Consider the following 19,161-nt stretch of genomic DNA (forward strand, 5'->3'; position numbering starts at 1 on the left):
TTTGTTATTAAGCCCAAAAGGCTGGACCTTTGCATTCATTGGTACCCATCCCATCTTTAATAGGTCACTCCTACTTTTCCCACATGCTATTATATTCTTTTTTATTGTTACTGTTGATTGTGCTAGCACACTACTTTCTGTAACAAACATTTTTCTAAAAGAAAATATTGAATGTGGTGTCCAATTGAAGCCATTCCTGAAGCATTTCACTAAGTTCCTCCCAGTCAGTTTCCTTTTTTACACTCTCCCCTTTAGTTAGTTTTCCCATTTTCAGATACTTAGGTTAGTCCCTGCTTTCCCCAACTTCTCAAATTGCTCTGTCAAAGCCCAATGAAGAAATCATACAGTAACATCAAGTAAGCTTCACACAGTCTACCTTTGCTTAACTGTTATGACTATTTTAAGGAGTTGGGGCTGTTCAGCCTGTAGAAAAGGAGGCTGAGGGGAGACCTCATCACTGCCTACAACTATCTGAAAGGAGGTTGCAGCATGGTGGGGGTTGGTCTCTTCTCCCAAGTAACAGGTGATAGGACAAGAGGAAATGTCCTCAAGTTGTGCCAGGAGAGGTTCAGATTGGATATTAGGAAAAAATTCTTCCCGGAAAGGGTTGTCAGGCATTGGAACAGGCTGCCCAGGGAAGTGGTGGAGTCACCATCCCTGGAGGTGTTTAAAAGGCATTTAGATGAGGTTCTTAGGGATATGGTTTAATGCTAGAGTTAGGTTATGGTTGGACTTGATGAGGCTGAGGGTCTCTTCCAACTGAAATGATTCCATGATTCTATGATTTTTTTTAGTTAGTATTTCACTTATCCCTATATCTTTAATCTTTCCTTCAAAGTCTGTTCTGTGGCTGTGTCAGGTCATACTACCAAGTCTCTACTGCTCCATGTGCTTCCTCTGTTTAACATAAGCAGTGGATTTGCGTCTATGAAGGTCTAAGAACTTCCAAGTATTGCTTAAAGATCAGAGCCACAGCCCCGTGGCCTTCCACTTATTCCCTCTCCAGATTACTGGATGGTGCTTCATCAGGACTTGCTGCTCCGACAGCCCCAGCAGACACCTCTTGCCAAAGCTCCAGCAGGCTTGGGTGGTTTATGAGACAGAACACACGAACATTAACAGAGAAGAGATCAAAAACAGAGTACATGCAACAGCTGCATAAATTATTCCTCTGTTTTTAACAGAGTTCAAAAAAAATGTTAGTGATCTCCCTGCCTTTAGAGTTCCTTGCATTTCTGTGTGCGTGTGATAAAGAATGAGTTCCTGAATACTTACAAAATATTAAGAGTTTCATCAATCAAAGCAGAATGGAAAAAAAAGGTAAAAGATGCAAAACTCAGAAATAATTATATGGATACATTTAGAAAATTTAAATGAATATATTCAGATGCAAGTTCTTGAGTACTGTATGTCCTTTCAGCAGAGCTAATAGCATCCCTCATTTATACTATGCAAACCTTGCTGACAAATGTAAATAAATCTTTCCAATTCAGTTTGACAATTCACTCATGGTATAAGGAATCTGAGCTCCTTTAAAAGTGTTATCAGTACAAGACAGTCACAGTTGTAGTCTTGTTCGTTATTACAACTGTGGGAGCTTAGAAACCCAATTTAAAAAGAAAAAAAATCAGCTGTAGTCACATTTTCTTTTGTGAACACTAGCTAGAGGATACAAGTCTCAATCCTTTGTTCTCTTTGGTATTTCAAGGAATATTAAAATTTCAGGTAGAATAAGTAGTTGGAACACATATTGTCTCCTGTCTGAAAAGTGAATGTAGATCAGTCAAAGCAGAGAGTGACTTTGTAACTCAACTGGCTTGTGCTGAACTTCTCAAGAAATTCGTCCACAGCTCAGAGAAAGAAAATACTTCTAAAATACATTACTACTTTAAGGTCTCAGTGTTATTGCACAATTATTTTCACAGGGCATTTTACATGTTTTTTCTAGGTTCAGCTCTGAGGTCCAAAGATCCCATGGGGGCTGTTCAAAATGATGCTCTCTCCTCGGTCAACATTGCAGAGATTTTTTTTTTTTTTTTTTTTAAACACAGCGGTTCACTTCCAATTTTTCTGGTCTTTTCATAAAGTCTCTATAAACATTCTCCAAATGTTTTGTAAATTTAATCAATCTGTTATACAGCAATATAAGATTTTTAGAATAATCTCTTAGAGACAAAACTGGGCAGAAAGCAATACCACTATAATAAATCTCTACATGCTATTCAACTGCGTCTTTTATTCTTTTCTTTTCCTTTCAGGCTTTGATTACTTTTCTCTGTAATTTTGAGAAGCCTATGTACTTTATATTTCACTGAGCAGTTAACAAGCTGTTCCATCCATTCATTCCTCTGAAGCATATTGCTTAGCTTTATCTTGAAGATTTTAACTCCCATATTGTTCATTCATTCTTTATCCCGCTCAATAGCGAATGCAAAAATGCAACACTTGAAATAATTTTGCCTATTTGCACAACAGAACAGGGTTAGCAATAGAAGTCTTTCAACATTTCTGCTTTTTTTTTTTTATATATCTGCCTTTCTGATTAACAGCCTATTGTACACTTCTCTGTGTTTTAGTAGCTGAAAGGCTGCCTCAAAATCATCTTCATACATTGTCTCTGGGATTCAGAAATCTAATTTTTATACCACATTCAAGACATGAATAAATATTAGTAATTTATGCTCATAAATTCATGCTCCTGTGGAAAATTAGTTGCCCATCATAATCAAAGTGAGATTTCAGAAGTACTAATTTGGAAAAATAACACTATCAGCTAGTCTGTGTCATTCTCCATCAGCAGAAACCACCAATGTGGCACACTGGCACAAAGCAACGCACTTCAACCACCACATATGTATGTGTAATTGGACATTATTTTTGTTATTAGTCATTCTCCCTATCTCTGTGATGCTTAATGCTTTCTTCTGAATTTCCAACAAAAATTCCCTCATTTCCTAATATACAATTATCATTTTGCCTCACATAGTTAAATTTAAGATGTGCAAGTGGATAGCCTGTTAAAACGCAGGAGTACATCCTAAAGAATGACCTCTGAAATTGAATTATGAGTGAACGATGAAATTGAGTTTTCAATGTGCACTGAGTAACGAGATCCAAGCTCTTCATTTATGGTGCTCGCTCTATTGATGAAATATGATGCAAAGCCTGAAAAGGCTATCAGGAGTATGATGATGGGAACAAAAAGAATCATTAGTTCACCCACACATCATTCCAAGCTGAATGACAGGCAAACAGGAAAATCTTGTAATGAATTAGGATGAAAGCACTTGAAAGATATTAGGGTTGCTTGCATCAAAATTGAAACAAGGTGGTAAAAGGCATCAGACATCTATTTCTGTTAAGAGCAAGTGGCACTTGTTAGAACAGGATAAATTTCAAAATATTGGCCAGGACACTTTATCCAATCTTGAACATGTTCATAACTGTGTAACATGGAAAAGGTAGAGAGCTGGCTGGGTTTTTTTTCTTGTGAATAGAGATAGAAATATAAGCTGAAAGCAGCAATGTCTGGAGAATCCATTGAAATTCCTAACCTGCTTTTGGCTGGGATGGTATTAATTTTCTTCCTAGTAGCTGGTATAGTGTTGTGTTTTGGATTTAACATGAGAAGAATGTTGATAATACACTGACGTTTTGGTTGTTGCTAAGTGATATTTCTAGTAAGTCAAGGACTTTCCAGTGAGAAGGCTGCAGGTGCGCAAGAATCTGGCAGGGGGCACAGCCGGGACAGCTGACCTGAACTGGCCAAAAGGATATTCCGTACCATATGATGTCATTCTCAGTATATATTTGGGGGGAAGAAGAAGGAAGTGGGGGATGTTCAGAGTAATGGTGTTTGTCTTCCCAAGTAACAGTTACATGTGATGGAGCCCTGCTGCCCTGGAGATGGCTGAACACCTGCCTGACAATGGGAATTGGTGAATGAATCCCTTGGTTTGTTTTGCTTGCATGCACAGCTTTTTCTTTATCTATTAAACTGTCTTTATCTAAACCCATGAGTTTTCTCACTTTTACTCTTCTGATTCTCTTCCCCCTCCCACTGGGGGTTGGAGTAAGCGGCTGCGTGGTGCTTAGCTGCTGGCCAGGGTTAAACCACAACAATCCCACAGACCAAGGAGAAGCAGATGTGAGATACTGATAATATTGATGATTCATGCCTAACCAACATACTGTGGTATGGCCGAGAGTTTGAAATGTAACTATGTTATTTTGCAGCAATGATGCATAGGTGATACTTGCCATTCTGCAAGAAGAAGCCACAAGCAATTAAATAAGAGTTTTATATTTTTCCCCTTTTCTCCACTCAGCCATGACCTTCCATATTCACTCAGTACACACACACCGTTCTTCAAATTCTAAAACTAATATAAATGCAGTTGTCTAACAGTCTACAGTCATCATTGCGTAACAGCTACCTCAGGTGGAGGAAAAAAACCAAAATCAAAGGATAATAGAAACTCTCTCCCCCTTTTGGAAATCTTTTAGAGTAAGAGAGTACACCACACTGCTGCTTTAAACAATAACATTACATACAAAATTATGGTTTTCAAATGAACAAACATGTCAAACAAACAAACAAAAAAAGATCAGTATCTGTTACAAGGGTAAACCCACGCCTTCCACTTTCTAAGGTAATTAGGCAGTACTTGCTATTAAAATTAATATTCCTCAAGAGCTACTTAATTGGCTAGTTTTCCAACCGATGAATTTCTATATGAATGTAATTGTTTCCTAATGAACAAAGCATATAATGGCATCTAAAAAATTCCAGAGGGAACCCAATACAGGATGTGTACAAAAGAAACAGGCTGGGGTTTTTATTTTACTGAGCCTAAAAATTTCACAAAATCACAGGATGTCAGGGATTGGAAGGGATCTCAATAGATCATCTAGTCCAATCTCCCTGCTGGAGCAGGAACACCTAGATGAGGTTACAAAGGAACGTGTCCAGGTGGGTTTTGAATGTCTCCAGAGTAGGAGACTCCACAACCCCTCTGGGCAGCCTGTTCCAGTGTTCTGTTACCCTCACTGAGAAGACATTTCTTCTCATATTTAAGTGGAACCTCTTGTGTTCCAGTTTGAACCCATTACTCCTTGTCTTATCATTGGTTGTCACCGAGAAGAGCCTGGCTCCATCCTCCTGACACTCACCCTTTATGTATTTATAAACATTAATGAGGTCACCCTTCAGTCTCCTCCAGGCTCAAGAGACCCAGCTCCCTCAGCCTTTCCTCATAAAGGAGGTGCTCCACTCCCTTAATCATCTTTGTTGCCCTACACTGGACTCTCTCCAGCAGTTCCCTGTCCTTCTTGAACTGAGGGGCCCAGAACTGGACACAATATTCCAGATGTGGTCCCAGTTTTGCCAGATGTGTAGCTTACACATAAGTTACTAGAATAAAAATATACCAGGACATCATCTCAAGCCAGGGTATTGGTAGTTTTATCAGAATGACATAAGATATGAATGGGCAGGCTGTTGAAGTCTACAGTTTGTCAGTATGGTTTTACTCCTTCACATTCTTACAATGAGTTTTACAAAGGCCAATACCTCACAAATTGAACATTGCCCCTTGCACCAATTCAGAAAATCTCAGAAAGAATGTTTTGTCACCTGTGTCTACCATCTTCTCTTTGGCGAGGACCAAATAACTCAAATTTTGACACTACAGTCAACAATCTTTAAACCTTACAGAGATTACACCCATTTAATTCCTGAAGTACTTTTTAAAGGAAGTTCAGCCTACCATGACACACAATGGCTTCTCTGTGTTAAAAAGGACAGCTAAGTGTTTGATTACAGACTGCACCTCTTCCCCATAATTCAGGTCTACTTTTATGAGAATCTCGAGAAAGAACACTTGTATTCCCTACCTCATTTGCATGCTATGAAACCACTGATCCTACTGTTCAGGAGGGAAAACTTCTATTAGTCTTTCTTCTCCAGTCCCCTGCCAGAAAAACAGGAGTGCTTTGTAAAATTACAATCTGATCACCTGGGATGAACACCTTTGAACTGGTTCTACTTCCTACTCGTGTGATACATATTTTCACGTTCTATAATTCACCTAAAGACAGTATAACAAAATCACTTATTGACAACACCAGAATACTGTATATCAGTGCAGGACTGGGAGAGGGAGGGAAGAGTTACTATGGAAAAATCTCATAACTTTTAAAAGAATTACATAGGTATTTTTTATCATAAGTTTTTACAATTTTGGCAATCTAAAACTAGAATCATCTTCCTTCATAGAATGGTGCTTTGAGTATCTCTTCATATCCTTACCAAGGAAAACTGGCCATCATACAAGCTTGATGGATGGAATATATCCCATCAGACTTTTTACAAAGGTTTTCAAGCTGACACTGTAATTCAGAGTAAACTCACCATAAATTTATTTTCAGAGTAGCTTCTGACTTAGCAGTCTTGGTATGTACTTACTAATGTTTTTCTTTCAAGAACTTACTTGTGTGAGGGAGGTCTGTAGTATAGAACCTACACGATTAAATTATTTTCTCAAAAATCAGTGACAAATCCAAAGGAACGATTGCAGCACAGGAATTAGACTGTTAACTGCACAATAATACTGCGTTTCCTTAATAAAGCAACTTCCATAACTATTTCAGAGCTTTCCTGTTAGACCCCTCATACCTGAAAAGCATCTGTCTACATCTCTCATGTATTATTCTTAGCACACCTAAGTCAGAGTTTGGATAAGCAGTCTTATCTTTTTCAGATCCCTTCTGTCACCCTCAAGAGCAAACAGATGGCTAACTACAATGAGTAGGAACTACCCACATAGAAATTTCAAAGGAAAACAGAGAACTACTCACTTCACAGGCAGCGCTGTTCTTTGAGCTGTTCTGTGCATGAGGAAGAGCTTGCCTTATGCCAGCACTGGTCTTACCCGAGCTCTGAATGGCAGCTGGGAGCACACCATTCTGGATGTGGTTCAGGATAAAGTGAAGGCAGAAGTTACACATGATCCTCTGTGGCCCTTCATGAATGTGAAAATTACTCCAGGCTTCTACACAAAAGGTATCGCACACACATCCTGACTCACATGTAACGGCTTGCAGAGCATGTTAGTTGTCTTGCTTCCTAATATATATATTTTCACAATCCTAGAGCTATTGGCTATATTTATTTCAACCATATGTTACTCATATTTACATAAACCAAAAAATCTTTGTGTGTGTGTGTGTGTACAATGTTCCCCTTCCTGCTTCGAAACATTACAGAGGTTCATATCAAAAAATGGCAACACAGTCAATGACAAATGCAAAATACTTCAGAATAACATTGCATTCAATAACCAGTACATCCAGCAGCTTAGTAATGCACAGCACATCCAACCTAGGAAACATCCTAAAAGAGAAAGAGAAAAAAATAGTTCCATTACCTTAGAAGTCCTTATATCCCAAGCTTTAACTTCTGGGCTGAAGCCTCCACAAATGAAAATATTTGACTCTGTAGGGTGGAACTTCAGTGCACTGATCCTAAATTCATTTTTGCTGCTAAATATCTGCTTTCCTAAAATAAAGTGAAAAGTGGTAACTTAAATTTGAGCAAAAAATAAAATGTTATTAATTTCAATCTGGTTTCCAAAACATCAAGGTTGTTGTCAAAGGTGAATATGTTTATATTAGCACATTTAAGCATCTGGGACTACTCTGATTTACTGAAAATACAAGACTGAACTCACTAATTCTATCCGTGCAAAATTGTTCCTGGTCATGGGCCTCTGCACCACTGACTGCTTCCTACTGAGAGAGGAGAACAACTGGTTTCCCACACTAAGGAGAGGAGCTCCGCCAAAGACCCAGTTCAGCCGGCATGCAGGACTAAATCTACAGATCTAATGGTTGAATGTTTCCCTACAGAGAAGTCATAGTCTTTTTTCCAGTGGGATAAAAATAACTTGAACAAAATATTCTCTGTACAGAAATACCATGTCCCAAACTATACTACAACTCTTGAGTTGTTTACTTCTCTTTCTGTGAAAGTAGGAGTGAAACTTTACCGTGAAAGTAGGAAATAATTTGCATACCACCATGTGAAGGCAATAGCTGTTCCCATGGATACACTGTTCCCAGCATTTAATTGTGTACACTAATCTCTGCAGAATCCTGTGGTTAGTATCAGTTGGATTGTCGACATTTTCAAAGGCAATAGAATTCAGCTAGGTTAATTTATAGGAGTTCTGCGCAGTTCGCTGCTTCCTTTCATCCTTACAAATTCATGATATTAATGTATACTCACTGAAATATCATTTTTGGAAGAGCAGCATGGACAAAGATAAATATATTTACTTGGTTTCACGATTTCAACTGTGCTTCATATTCTACATATCACATATAAAGATCTACATTAAATAAAGTTACTGCTTTAAGCCATAGTGAAGAAGGCACTGCAGAAGTCAAAAAAATAAAATAAATAAATAAACCAACAAAAAAAAAATACCCTTAAAATACTCCTGACAAAAGCTTCTTAAAATATTCATTAATTTACATTCCTGGCAAGTAAGAATTGTCTTAAGCTAGGCTTTCTTAAAAAACTGAAAATACTTGAGCTAAAAACATCAGTCATGGGTATAAATACTTAGGTGAACAATACTGAAAAACATTCATATAGATTTTTAAAGCTTATTTTATTATTTGGAGCCAATTTCTTTGATTCTGTCATCAGTTCCATTTTCCCCATCTGCTGAATTCAACTTACACAGTTAAGAACCTAATACTTGTCAAAGTATTTATTTCTTCAATTTAAAGAAGAGAGAGATTTCACTTGCTGACATGTGCTCTTCCAGCTAGCGGGGTCAGGAAAAATAGATTGCAGGGAGCATAAGGGAGGGATGAGTGTTGTTCTGTGTGAAAACAGGTTTTTGTAGAGGGTTTTTGTTCTTTTTAATGGTTTCTCCACTGATTACCCATGCAAGACCTAAAGGCCCTCTCTGTCTCTACTGTTTGAAAGACTCAATTTAGTCCACAACATTCTTCCCCAAAAAGAGAAAAAAGTCACAAGGGCAGCAGAGATTCTCTCTACAAGTCTTGTGCAACAGTGACCATCTCTCACCATGGAAGCTTTCAGTACCCCAAAAGGTACGGAAAGAAAAACGACTCCACAAGGAAGGAAGAAAGTATTAAAATCATCAGTTATATGAGCAACAAGACACTGATCTCACGTATGCCACTACCAGGCTTCATTTTCAGGGGTTAGAAAAGCCACAAACACATGTACCTTGCTCTCATCCACAGCACTTGAGAAAAATACTGAATTTGCCCATGGAGGCTTATCAGTCAGTTTAATAGCACTTTACTCCCAAGGAATTTGGTTCCTGCTAGTACTTAGTTTAATAAACACTCTGCGAGTACAATCATGAAGTTTTTAATCATACTGCAGCCAGAAAGCAGCAAAACTGCAGCCTACCTGTACTATTCCTGTCAAACAGCCTGACAAAGGACACATCAAGGCAGTCATAGTTCTCCACAAAGTGTATTGTCCAAACGGCATTAGACATACAAATACAGTGATACAGTGGAATTAACCATCTAACCTTCCAACACACATTAACTGGTTAACTGACTTTAGTGAGACCTGGTGTTACCTCCTGAAGACTTCTGAAAACTGCTTCTTCTATAATCCATACATTTTTCTTGTCATTACATTTTCTACAAGTGCTCTGGCCTAAGACATAAGAAAGCCACGTAAGACACAATCAAAAAAGATTTGCACTAAATTCAAGATGCATTTCATCTACTAACTACAAGATCTGTTACCTTTTCCACAGAAAGAAGATTGATTTAACATAATTTGTTCTTAATTAGTCCATCTTTCAATCTCATCCCCAGCTACTTCCAAGTAATTCAATCATTTGCTCGATATTTTCTCCAGAATCTGAAATTCTCTAATTCCCTACTCCATCTCCCCCTGGTTTAGGATAGAAGTGGGCACTGCATTTGCCATTTTCTTGTTTTCTAGAGTCTGTTATTTATCAAAAAGCTCTCATAGCACTGAGATCATTAGGGTATAATTCTATGAATTCTACATTACAGTGTAATGACAAATAAAATCAACACAAAGAACTTATTCACCACTATACTCTTTAAACCCCTTCCTTTTCCCACTTTAACCTGCTTGATGCATATATTAACCATGCCAGCTTTTTGACTGGTCTGAGGAGCAACCAGGATACATCAATCTTAAAAGCTCAGGCTCTCCAATCAACATTTTGAAATACAACTCTCTCATTTTCTCACTCCCTCAAGTGAAATTCAAGCAAATGTCTCTTTTTGGAAGTTCAGTAAACAGCGTTCTGAAGAGTTTGGTATTATTAGATGCATACATTAATTTGATTCTACTGCCATGTCACAGAAAATTAGAAATGAGATGTAGAAAAGAAGAGCATGGGAGCAAAGCAGTAGATAACATATTCGAAAGGGCAGGATCACACCAGTGCAGCAAGGAAACCCTTCTATTTCTAGAATTTAAATTTATGCACAATACATACACTCTAAATTGAACTGCTTGCCATACAAACATACCTGAACCCAGCAAAATGAACTTTCCTAACATTTCTATGGATATATCCCTTAAATCCTTCCCTTTTAGCTGTTAGGACAGCAGGGCTGAAGTGCTGGGGCACACTCTCTGCACAGTTATGAAACCTCTGTCACCAGAAATCTTTCAGAACCTTGGAAACTTAGGAAAAATATCCACCTAAGGGATGGAACAGACCACTGTGGAAGACAATGTGGGCCAAAATAGCTCATACAGTTCAGCACGTTAAAACAATTAATTCAACTCTTAGCCCCTTTCTGTATAAACTTTATTTAGTGTGATTTACTCCTATGAGCAGAATTTGCAGCTTCCCATGCTGTGACAGAACCCAGCCCCGTGCTCAGGAAATCCAGCTGCAGGATTTGGGGAGATCCCACTCCTGGCAGTTGATATTTACAGTTCTGCATATTTTTGTCTGCAATTACTCAGTTTATTAACATCAAACACATTCAACTTTTCCGGCCTTAATTTATATGTTGCGAAACATGTCCTTTGAGCAGAAGACTCCCTTATTCATAATAGAGTACAATGGCTGTAAATTAGTAAGCTTGTATATAACTTTATTGTGTATGTATTTATTGTATTTTAGCTCCTAAAGGCAGCATAACAAAGACTCGACTAACTCATAGGATGTAGAAAATTACATCTTCTGGAAATCTATTTGGCTAATTGAGGCAAAATCCATACCACTTACCGGTTTTCTGTATAAGAGGTTGTTATTCCAAAGAGGAGAGCAAAAGTTTCTCTCCATCTTTAATCTTCGCAATTTCATTAACAATATCTACTACATCTACGCAGTGTGTTTGATATTCTCAAGTGCTTTAATTCAATTCTTCATTCATTAAAGGCTCACCAGTAACATACACAGTATGAAAAAAATATATTTTAAAAGATCTTGAACATATGTTTCTTCTCCTTTATGCTGCAGCCTGCTGTGAAACTGCTCAACTATGAAATCAGATATTTTAAAGGCTATTTAACATTGTGAATTTTTCACAGAACATCAGCACAGTTATTGAGCACAGGATGCTTCTGTAACTGTGTTTAGTGGTCCTCAGGTTCACACCCCTACCTGCACGATCCAAAAACATTAACTTCCTCATGCTAATCTGCAAAGAAAAGTGAAGCCTAAGACTTACAAGGACGTGAGAGTAATCTTGCTAAGCAGCACAGATTTCCCTACTGTGTTTACAAAAAGACATGAGATAATATATTAAAAGAAAATCTCATTATAGTTACAATCTCTCTCATGCACAACAGTGAGAAGGAAATTAGATTGATCAGATATAATTGGTTCTTAACAAATCAATGTTGGGTGTTACTTATCCATTTTATCTTGCCATGCTTACAAATTGCTTCATTATTTTTCCAAGAACTAAAGTTCTTCTGATTAGATGTATTTCCTATTTTTTCCCCTGTGCAGTCACAAGTTTCTGGCTTGCAAAGGTGCTCAAAATATTAAATAATTGTATATTTTACCCTTGAAAATGTCCACAAAATAAGCATTTTCCTCTCTTCTTATTGCAAGGACTTTATATTATATTAGTGAATATAAAAAGTAAAATGCTGTTACCTCCTAGCTGGAAAGCAACCACTAGACCATGTTCAACATATTACTTAAAACTGCTGAATTTTGGAGGGAATCTTGTGACCTCACATCAAAGATGCCCGTATAGATTCAAAAGAAAAAAAAATAGCATTAAAAACCCCACAATCAACTGGGCTTTTTTTTTTGTCGTGTCATATAAAACCTTCATGTATATTAAAATAACACATTATCTACATAGTATTAGGAGAGAAGGGGAGGAATGGGAGAAGAAAGTCACACCCATCCCAAAGTGGTGTTTATGTATGAGCGCTAAAACTCCTATGTGAACAAATACATTAACAATGATGTTATATCTATAGGACTACCAAATTAGAATATAAAAGAGAATATAGAAAAGCAAATTTGCACCATCCTCTTGGAGGTACAAACTTTCCATCAAGAAATTCTCAAAATAATGTAAAATAAAACAGGTTAAAAAAAAATCCTAAACGATACTTAAGTGACCACATTAGATATAATCTGAACTTGGCTTAATTTCAGTATCCTGGTCATGGTAATGTGAAAACTTTCAAAGCAATGAGGAATTTAAATTCTCTATTATAACCCTGAGGATGTTTTATCTGAAATCAAATTCAGTCCATGAACTAAAATACAATTGCAGCATTTGGCAACATACGAAATGTGCCAAAATTTCTTGGAACTTTCCCTCTGTCATAATATTAAAGAAATGAAAAGTATCTACAATATGCAAATAGTATAAACCCAGCCACTGTTCTGCCTGTGCTATTGTACCAATTCATTTGTGACTAATGAAAAATCCACTGATGAATAAAACATAAATTCCAAAAATAAAATATTTATAAATACATTCTAAAAATACAGTTACCCTTCTAAAGTTTGTAGAGCATCTCCTTTACATCTGGACGTAATAGAAGTTAAATGTCAAATGTACTTGACGTAGAATTTTTGAAAAAGAAGGATTTTTTTCAGTGCTTTCTACATATAACACTTCTTACTACTCTGTAAATAACAAAGTGTCTGAACTTACACCAGTAGAAGATGACTGCGAGTGTGGTGTTAGTAAAGGTGAACAAAAACAGGAGTCTCACTGGTTCAGACTGGTGCATTATTATCACATTTGTGAAACCTTTCAAAAAGCTTTATTTTCATAAAACAATAAAGTATATAAAATAGAACAATAGAAAAAAAATATTAACCAGAAATCTTTACAGGCAGCTCAGCTGCAGTTTTTGGGTCTACTGACACTTATGAAAGCCCATACTGCAGTACTGAACTTGCCTCCTGCAAACTGCAGCCATAGAACCACTCATGGGAATAATGTGTGAATAACTTTGAGTTCCTTAAACATTTTATGCATATTTTGGATCAGACCCACACTCTGCAGAATAGGCACAACAGTTTTCACTAAAATCATGTTTGTGGAGAGTCTTAGCTTGACCTCCTGGTGTTAGGACAATGGATGACCATTTAAGATAATAAATGGTGACCTATAAAAATGAATTTAGAAAAAGAAGACTTGTACAATAGCATCTATTCTCACCAAACCAGGACAAGTGAATTCCTTGTACCTCAGTCATTTGAATTGTTCTCTTTTCCTTTTCTTCATCACAGCATCAACAAATCATGTAGGTTGGCCCTCCAGGCATCATCTAGTTCAAATCCCTACTCAAAGCACGTTACTTAGGGGTCTGCCCACTGGAGTTCCAAGTATCTCCAGCAGAGACTCCACAGCCCCTCTGGGCAGCCTGTTTTAGTGTCTGATGACCCTTGAGTTGAGCTTTAAAGTTGCCCGTGGTCCTACACCTCCCTTTGCCTCTCATTCTTTCACTGCACATCTCTGTGAAGAGCCTGGCATCATCTTCTCTGTGTATCACAGAATCACAGATTGTTAGGGATTGGAAGTGACCTCAAAAGATCATCTAGTCCCATCTCCCTGATGGAGCAGGAACACCCAGATGAAGTTACACTGGAATGTGTCCAGGCGGGTTTTGAATGTCTCCAGAAAAGGAGACTCCACAACCCCCCTGGGCAGCCTGTTCCAGTGTTCTGTCACCCTCACTGAGAAGACGTTTCTTCTCATATTTAAGTGGAACCTCTTGTGTTCCAGTTTGAACCCATTGCCCCTTATTTTAACACTGGTTGTCACCGAGAAGAGCCCGGCTCCATCCTCCTGACACTCACCCTTTATAAATATATAAACATTAATGAGGTCACCCCTCAGTCTCCTCCAAGCTCAAGAGACCCAGCTCCCTCAGCCTTTCCTCATAAGGGAGATGCTCCACTCCCTTAATCATCTTTGTTGCCCTGCACTGGACTCTCTCCAGCAGTTCCCTGTCCTTCTTGAACTGGGTGGCCCAGAACTGGACACAAAATTCCAGGTGTGGTCTCACCAGGGCAGAGTAGAGGGGAAGGAGAACCTCTCTTGACATACTGACCACCCCGCTTCTAATACACCCCAGGATGCCATTGGCCTTCTTGGCCACAAGGGCACAGTGCTGGCTCATGGTCATACTAGGTCAACACTTGCTAATCTGGCCTGCGATGAAGTCGACCTTCATATTCTGCACCAGGACTCCCAGGCACTTTTCTGAAAAGCTGCTTTCTAGCCAGTTTAGGACCAGCCTATTCTGTTGCACAGGATTACTCTATTTCAGATGCAGGACTTTGCATTTGTACTTATTGAACTTCAGGAGGTTCCTATCAGCTTATCTTTCCCACTTGCAGCATCTGAGATCTTCTTATGTATAAGAACTTCCATTAAATACACTTGACAAGGGAAAGAGGTTTGATGGAGTGAAGCCGCAGGATGGATGGTTGTGTTTTCTACCTTTGTGTCAGGATTTTTATGCCAACACCAAAATTCTGCATTATGATAAGACTTCAGTGTTTGCTTTAATTCTGATATTGTTCCAATCACAAAGATTTAAAAAAAGGAAATCACTCCAGAAAATGAAAAATGCAATGTCCTACCTAACCTTAAGTCTAAGCTTAGAAAAAAAGCCATGGAGAATTTATTTTAGTACTGTTTGTTGCAAAAATGCTGCCACATTCCTTTGAAGAATCTCATCACTACCTGTCATCAGACCCAGAAGAAACAATTAGCTAGACTACAATTTTGATTTAATATGGCAGAACCTATTTTCCTAACAGAAAAATAACACAAAATGAAAAAAACAAAAAAAGAGCATCTCAATACCACACATGTACTCAGCTGCATTTCCAACCTTTCTTCAACTTTTCATAAGCCTTTTAGGTTTCTTTTGGTGAAGGACATGCAGCAATTTTTTATAACACAGGTGTAATAGATAAAATTTATTCTAAAAAGAAATAGGAGGAGATTAGAATTTAGCAAACATGACTAGAAAAAACATCAAACCAGAACAACATATACATAAGACAGTAGCACAGAGCCTTAAAGACAGCATTTTTATTTATAAAATCCCACCCGCATGCATTTACTGCATTTAAACACCTTGGTAGTTAGTTCAGTCTAGCAATGGCAAGTAATTAAGACCAAAGTCTAAAAAAGTATCTAAAAGTCCTCTGTGAAAGAACAGTTCTAACATCTATCTCAAGTTAATCAAAGAAGAAATCATCCCAGCACTGATGAAGAAGTGAGGAGGAATAAATGATTCAGTGAACTAATGTAAATCAAAATCTTATAGCTGCCTTAGTGTTTTTCAAATGGAAATGAGGCTTTTTATATAAAATTGATTTGGATTGTAGAGGCAAACTGCTTGCCCTGTTTCTCTGAAAAGAATTAACTGAGATGTGTGGAAAAAAAAGAGTAACTTTACAACAGGGAAGGAAATCAGAAACTGGCCTGCATAGGAAATCAGAATAAAATTCCAGTCATTCATATCACACTTTTCCAAATGACGTGTGTATCAGCAGAAGTTGGGTCTAAACATCAAGATTACAACTGCAGTTCACAGGAGCTACAAAGAATCCTACATCCCCAAAATAAGGCAATAATGAATATCTGGTATTTTCAAGGATTATAAACATTCATTTTGACTTTACACATACAGTTAATTTAATTAGCTAGAAACACTACATAACTCACAAGTCAGTAAGAAAAGAACCATTTATAAGCTTATTTGTTCTGAAATTTGCTAAATATGATTTGTTACTGTTATTGCCTAAAACACTAGAAATACCTTTTTGCAAATAAACCACTACAATCAACTTAATCCAGACTACAATCCCATTACCAGATAGTTAAGTTAAAGGGATGTTAGAAATTAAAGCATATGATTAAATGTACAAATCTTTGGATTTCGATCTATGATTTTATAAAATGAAATTTTCCCCACAGCAGTCTCTTCAAATGACTCGGGCACATAAATCTATTCTGCTGCTATAAATTCCTTTAACGGCAGTAGCCATTCTGTTTAGCATTCATAAACACTACAGTCAAAATTAAATCCACTTGGATTAGTAAGATTTAGTTATACAGAAGACTAGAAATGAGAAGGTTGCTGCAATGAGACTGAAAATTTAAAAAAAAAAAAAAAAAGACAAGAAGTGCGACAAAATTAAGAATTCGGTGTATTATCCTCATGTACTACTACATCAGATATATAAAGCATTTTTTCTCATTACAAAACCTGAATATTCTTGAAACATCAATATTCCATAACTGTGTCACATGTTTTACATCCCCAAACTACAACTGCTCCCTTCCGGCCATCATTGAATTCAAATACTCCTGGTATGACAAATGTTGAGAAAAATAAATTCTTTGAGCATGGAAAAGAATCTTCTTTTCATGTGAACAATATCCACAAATTTCCTTGGCCACTTTCCCAGTCCATCTGAATAAGACCTGTACTCTCCAGATACTCACATGCAACATACTTGTTTCTTTTACATAACAGAAAACCCTCCTAGACAAGAAGTTCTTGTAATTTTTGTATGGAATTCTTTTCTTTTTTTTTTTTTTTCTTTTTTTTTTTTTTTTAATACAAAAGAAAAACAATGCTTTTGCAGGAGTTAAACATTTAAAAATAAATTAAGTGGAAAAAATAAAATTGCATCTCTTCACTTTACAAGGTACTTCTTTCAGGCCTAATCCTTCATTCACACACACACAGCCTCCTTGAATGCTGCCGTATGAATGCTGATAACATACATCGAGAGGAGAGGAAATAGAGCTGATAGAAGTACTTTAGTTTGTGAAGGAGACATGAGGAGATACAGCATCCAGCAGATCAGTTGTTAAGGTCACAACAATTAAATCCCAAATCAAATTCACAACTGCATCAAAATAACACAGGTTCAGTCTCAAGGTTTCATATCAGGATTTATGTTGTCCTACTCCTAAGTGAGGTCCTATTCACGGGAAAAAGAAAAAAAAAGACCTAATTAACTAAGCACAAACTTAAAATCAACAAATCAACCCAATTGAGAATGAGGTACAAGCCTGTGTTTAAATTAAACATATTTATAAATGTTACTGAAGTCAGCCTTAAGAGGTTCTTCAAACACTTTAATGAATGATCATGACAGAGCACTAAAAAATTTCATTCTCTTCATTTGTTCAGAATCTGACAAAAGAAATTACATGTGATCATGAAGTTAAAGATACATATCTCCAAATACTCTTAATTGCTGACATTTTCTTTTGTGTGAGGACATGTTTCAAGAATTCTAACTTCTATCTCTAGATTTCATCCATATTTTTGGGAGAAAAAATAAGGTAAATGAGATCCAAAGTTATCTGTACTCAATAAAGATGGGGCTATAATGCACCCTTTCACGAACTTTACCTGTTTCCACATCTGTTAAATGCAACATGGAATCAAAGCCCCCACTGAGGATCCTTCTTCCACAAGATGACCACTGGGCAGCTCGAACAGCACCGGAGTGACAGGAGTATGTTTTCAAACAGCAGCCTGTATCTACAGCATCCCATACCTTAAAAAGAAGGATAAGAACAACTTTATAAAGAATCACTTTTTTTTTTTCCCATGTACTGGCAAGGAGCTACACCAAATCATCATGGCTGAAAAAGCTTTGCATTCTGAAGTATCTGCTAAGCTGTAAAAGTCTGTTTGAAATAATTGCACAGTTGATTAGCATTAGTGCATTTAATTAACAAGGCACAACTACATTTTAATGAGTTGTATTATTTCTTGAAATGTCTACATTGCTCTCAATGGCAATTCAAGTTACAGTCTCCCATTCATAATGCTGTCCTACCTCTGTGCAGGGATGTATCTAAATACATTTTCCCTTTAAATCATTTTTCTTCCAAATGTTTGTCTCGATCATATCTTGCTTTCCATCAAGTGACAGCAGATTGCAGTTTTCACATCTGCCCATAGGTAGGCTATTATACTTCTCACTCAGTTTGCAGTTTTAAGTAGAATTTTACCTTAATTCACTGAGGAGGCAGATAAGAATATAATCACACAGATATATGGAGATTTCTAAAGACTGGTCTAAGTCCTCTCACTTTTCAATTTCTTCTGGACAGAATTAGGTTGATGCTGAGCACTTCTGAAAATCCTGTTCTACCTGTAATCCAATTTTTCTTAAGTATACAACAGCTAATATTTTAAGAACATAAATAGTCCTCATATTTTTAAATCCCTTTAAAAGAGAAAGGCAGTTGTTTCCAAATAATGTTTTAAAAAACAGAACTGGTCTGAATTATAACGTCAGTTACCAAATACAGTTCAAAATAATCAAAAGCACATCCTTTGGTGCTCTTTTTATCATAGTTTTAAGATAATATTAGAAGTCCAGCAAAAAATGACAAAACTAAATATCCACTATGCTCACTTTTGTGAGAGAAGGCTAAATATCAAAATTATTTTCCCTATGAATATCCTGCTTCAGGAAAAGCAAGATTTTAAAGTATCTGATGATTGTATGATACAATGTAATACCTGCTGAGTTGTCTAATAAAATGGAAACCAAATGTTATAACCATACCAGTATCTCCTACATTTTATTATTTCTAATATTAGCAGTATAAATAAATCAACACTCTGACAGT

The 19,161-nt window shown here is 37.0% G+C and overlaps 1 protein-coding gene across 3 annotated transcripts in view; it reads right to left on the reverse strand.

The window, feature by feature from the left end:
• The window catches only part of WDR25 (WD repeat domain 25), a 65,353-nt gene that overhangs the window by 10,580 nt on the left and 35,612 nt on the right, over window positions 1–19,161 (reverse strand). For all 3 annotated transcript variants that reach the window (XM_065063482.1, XM_065063484.1, XM_065063483.1), the window contains exons 3-4: window positions 17,927–18,074; window positions 7,428–7,558 (exon numbers count right to left, since the gene is read on the reverse strand). In XM_065063482.1, the coding sequence (XP_064919554.1) occupies window positions 7,428–7,558; window positions 17,927–18,074 (279 nt within the window). The remainder of the gene's footprint in view (window positions 1–7,427; window positions 7,559–17,926; window positions 18,075–19,161) is intronic.

The sequence above is a fragment of the Columba livia genome, chromosome 5 (genome assembly GCF_036013475.1).
Source record: "Columba livia isolate bColLiv1 breed racing homer chromosome 5, bColLiv1.pat.W.v2, whole genome shotgun sequence".
NCBI classification, from domain to species: domain Eukaryota; kingdom Metazoa; phylum Chordata; class Aves; order Columbiformes; family Columbidae; genus Columba; species Columba livia.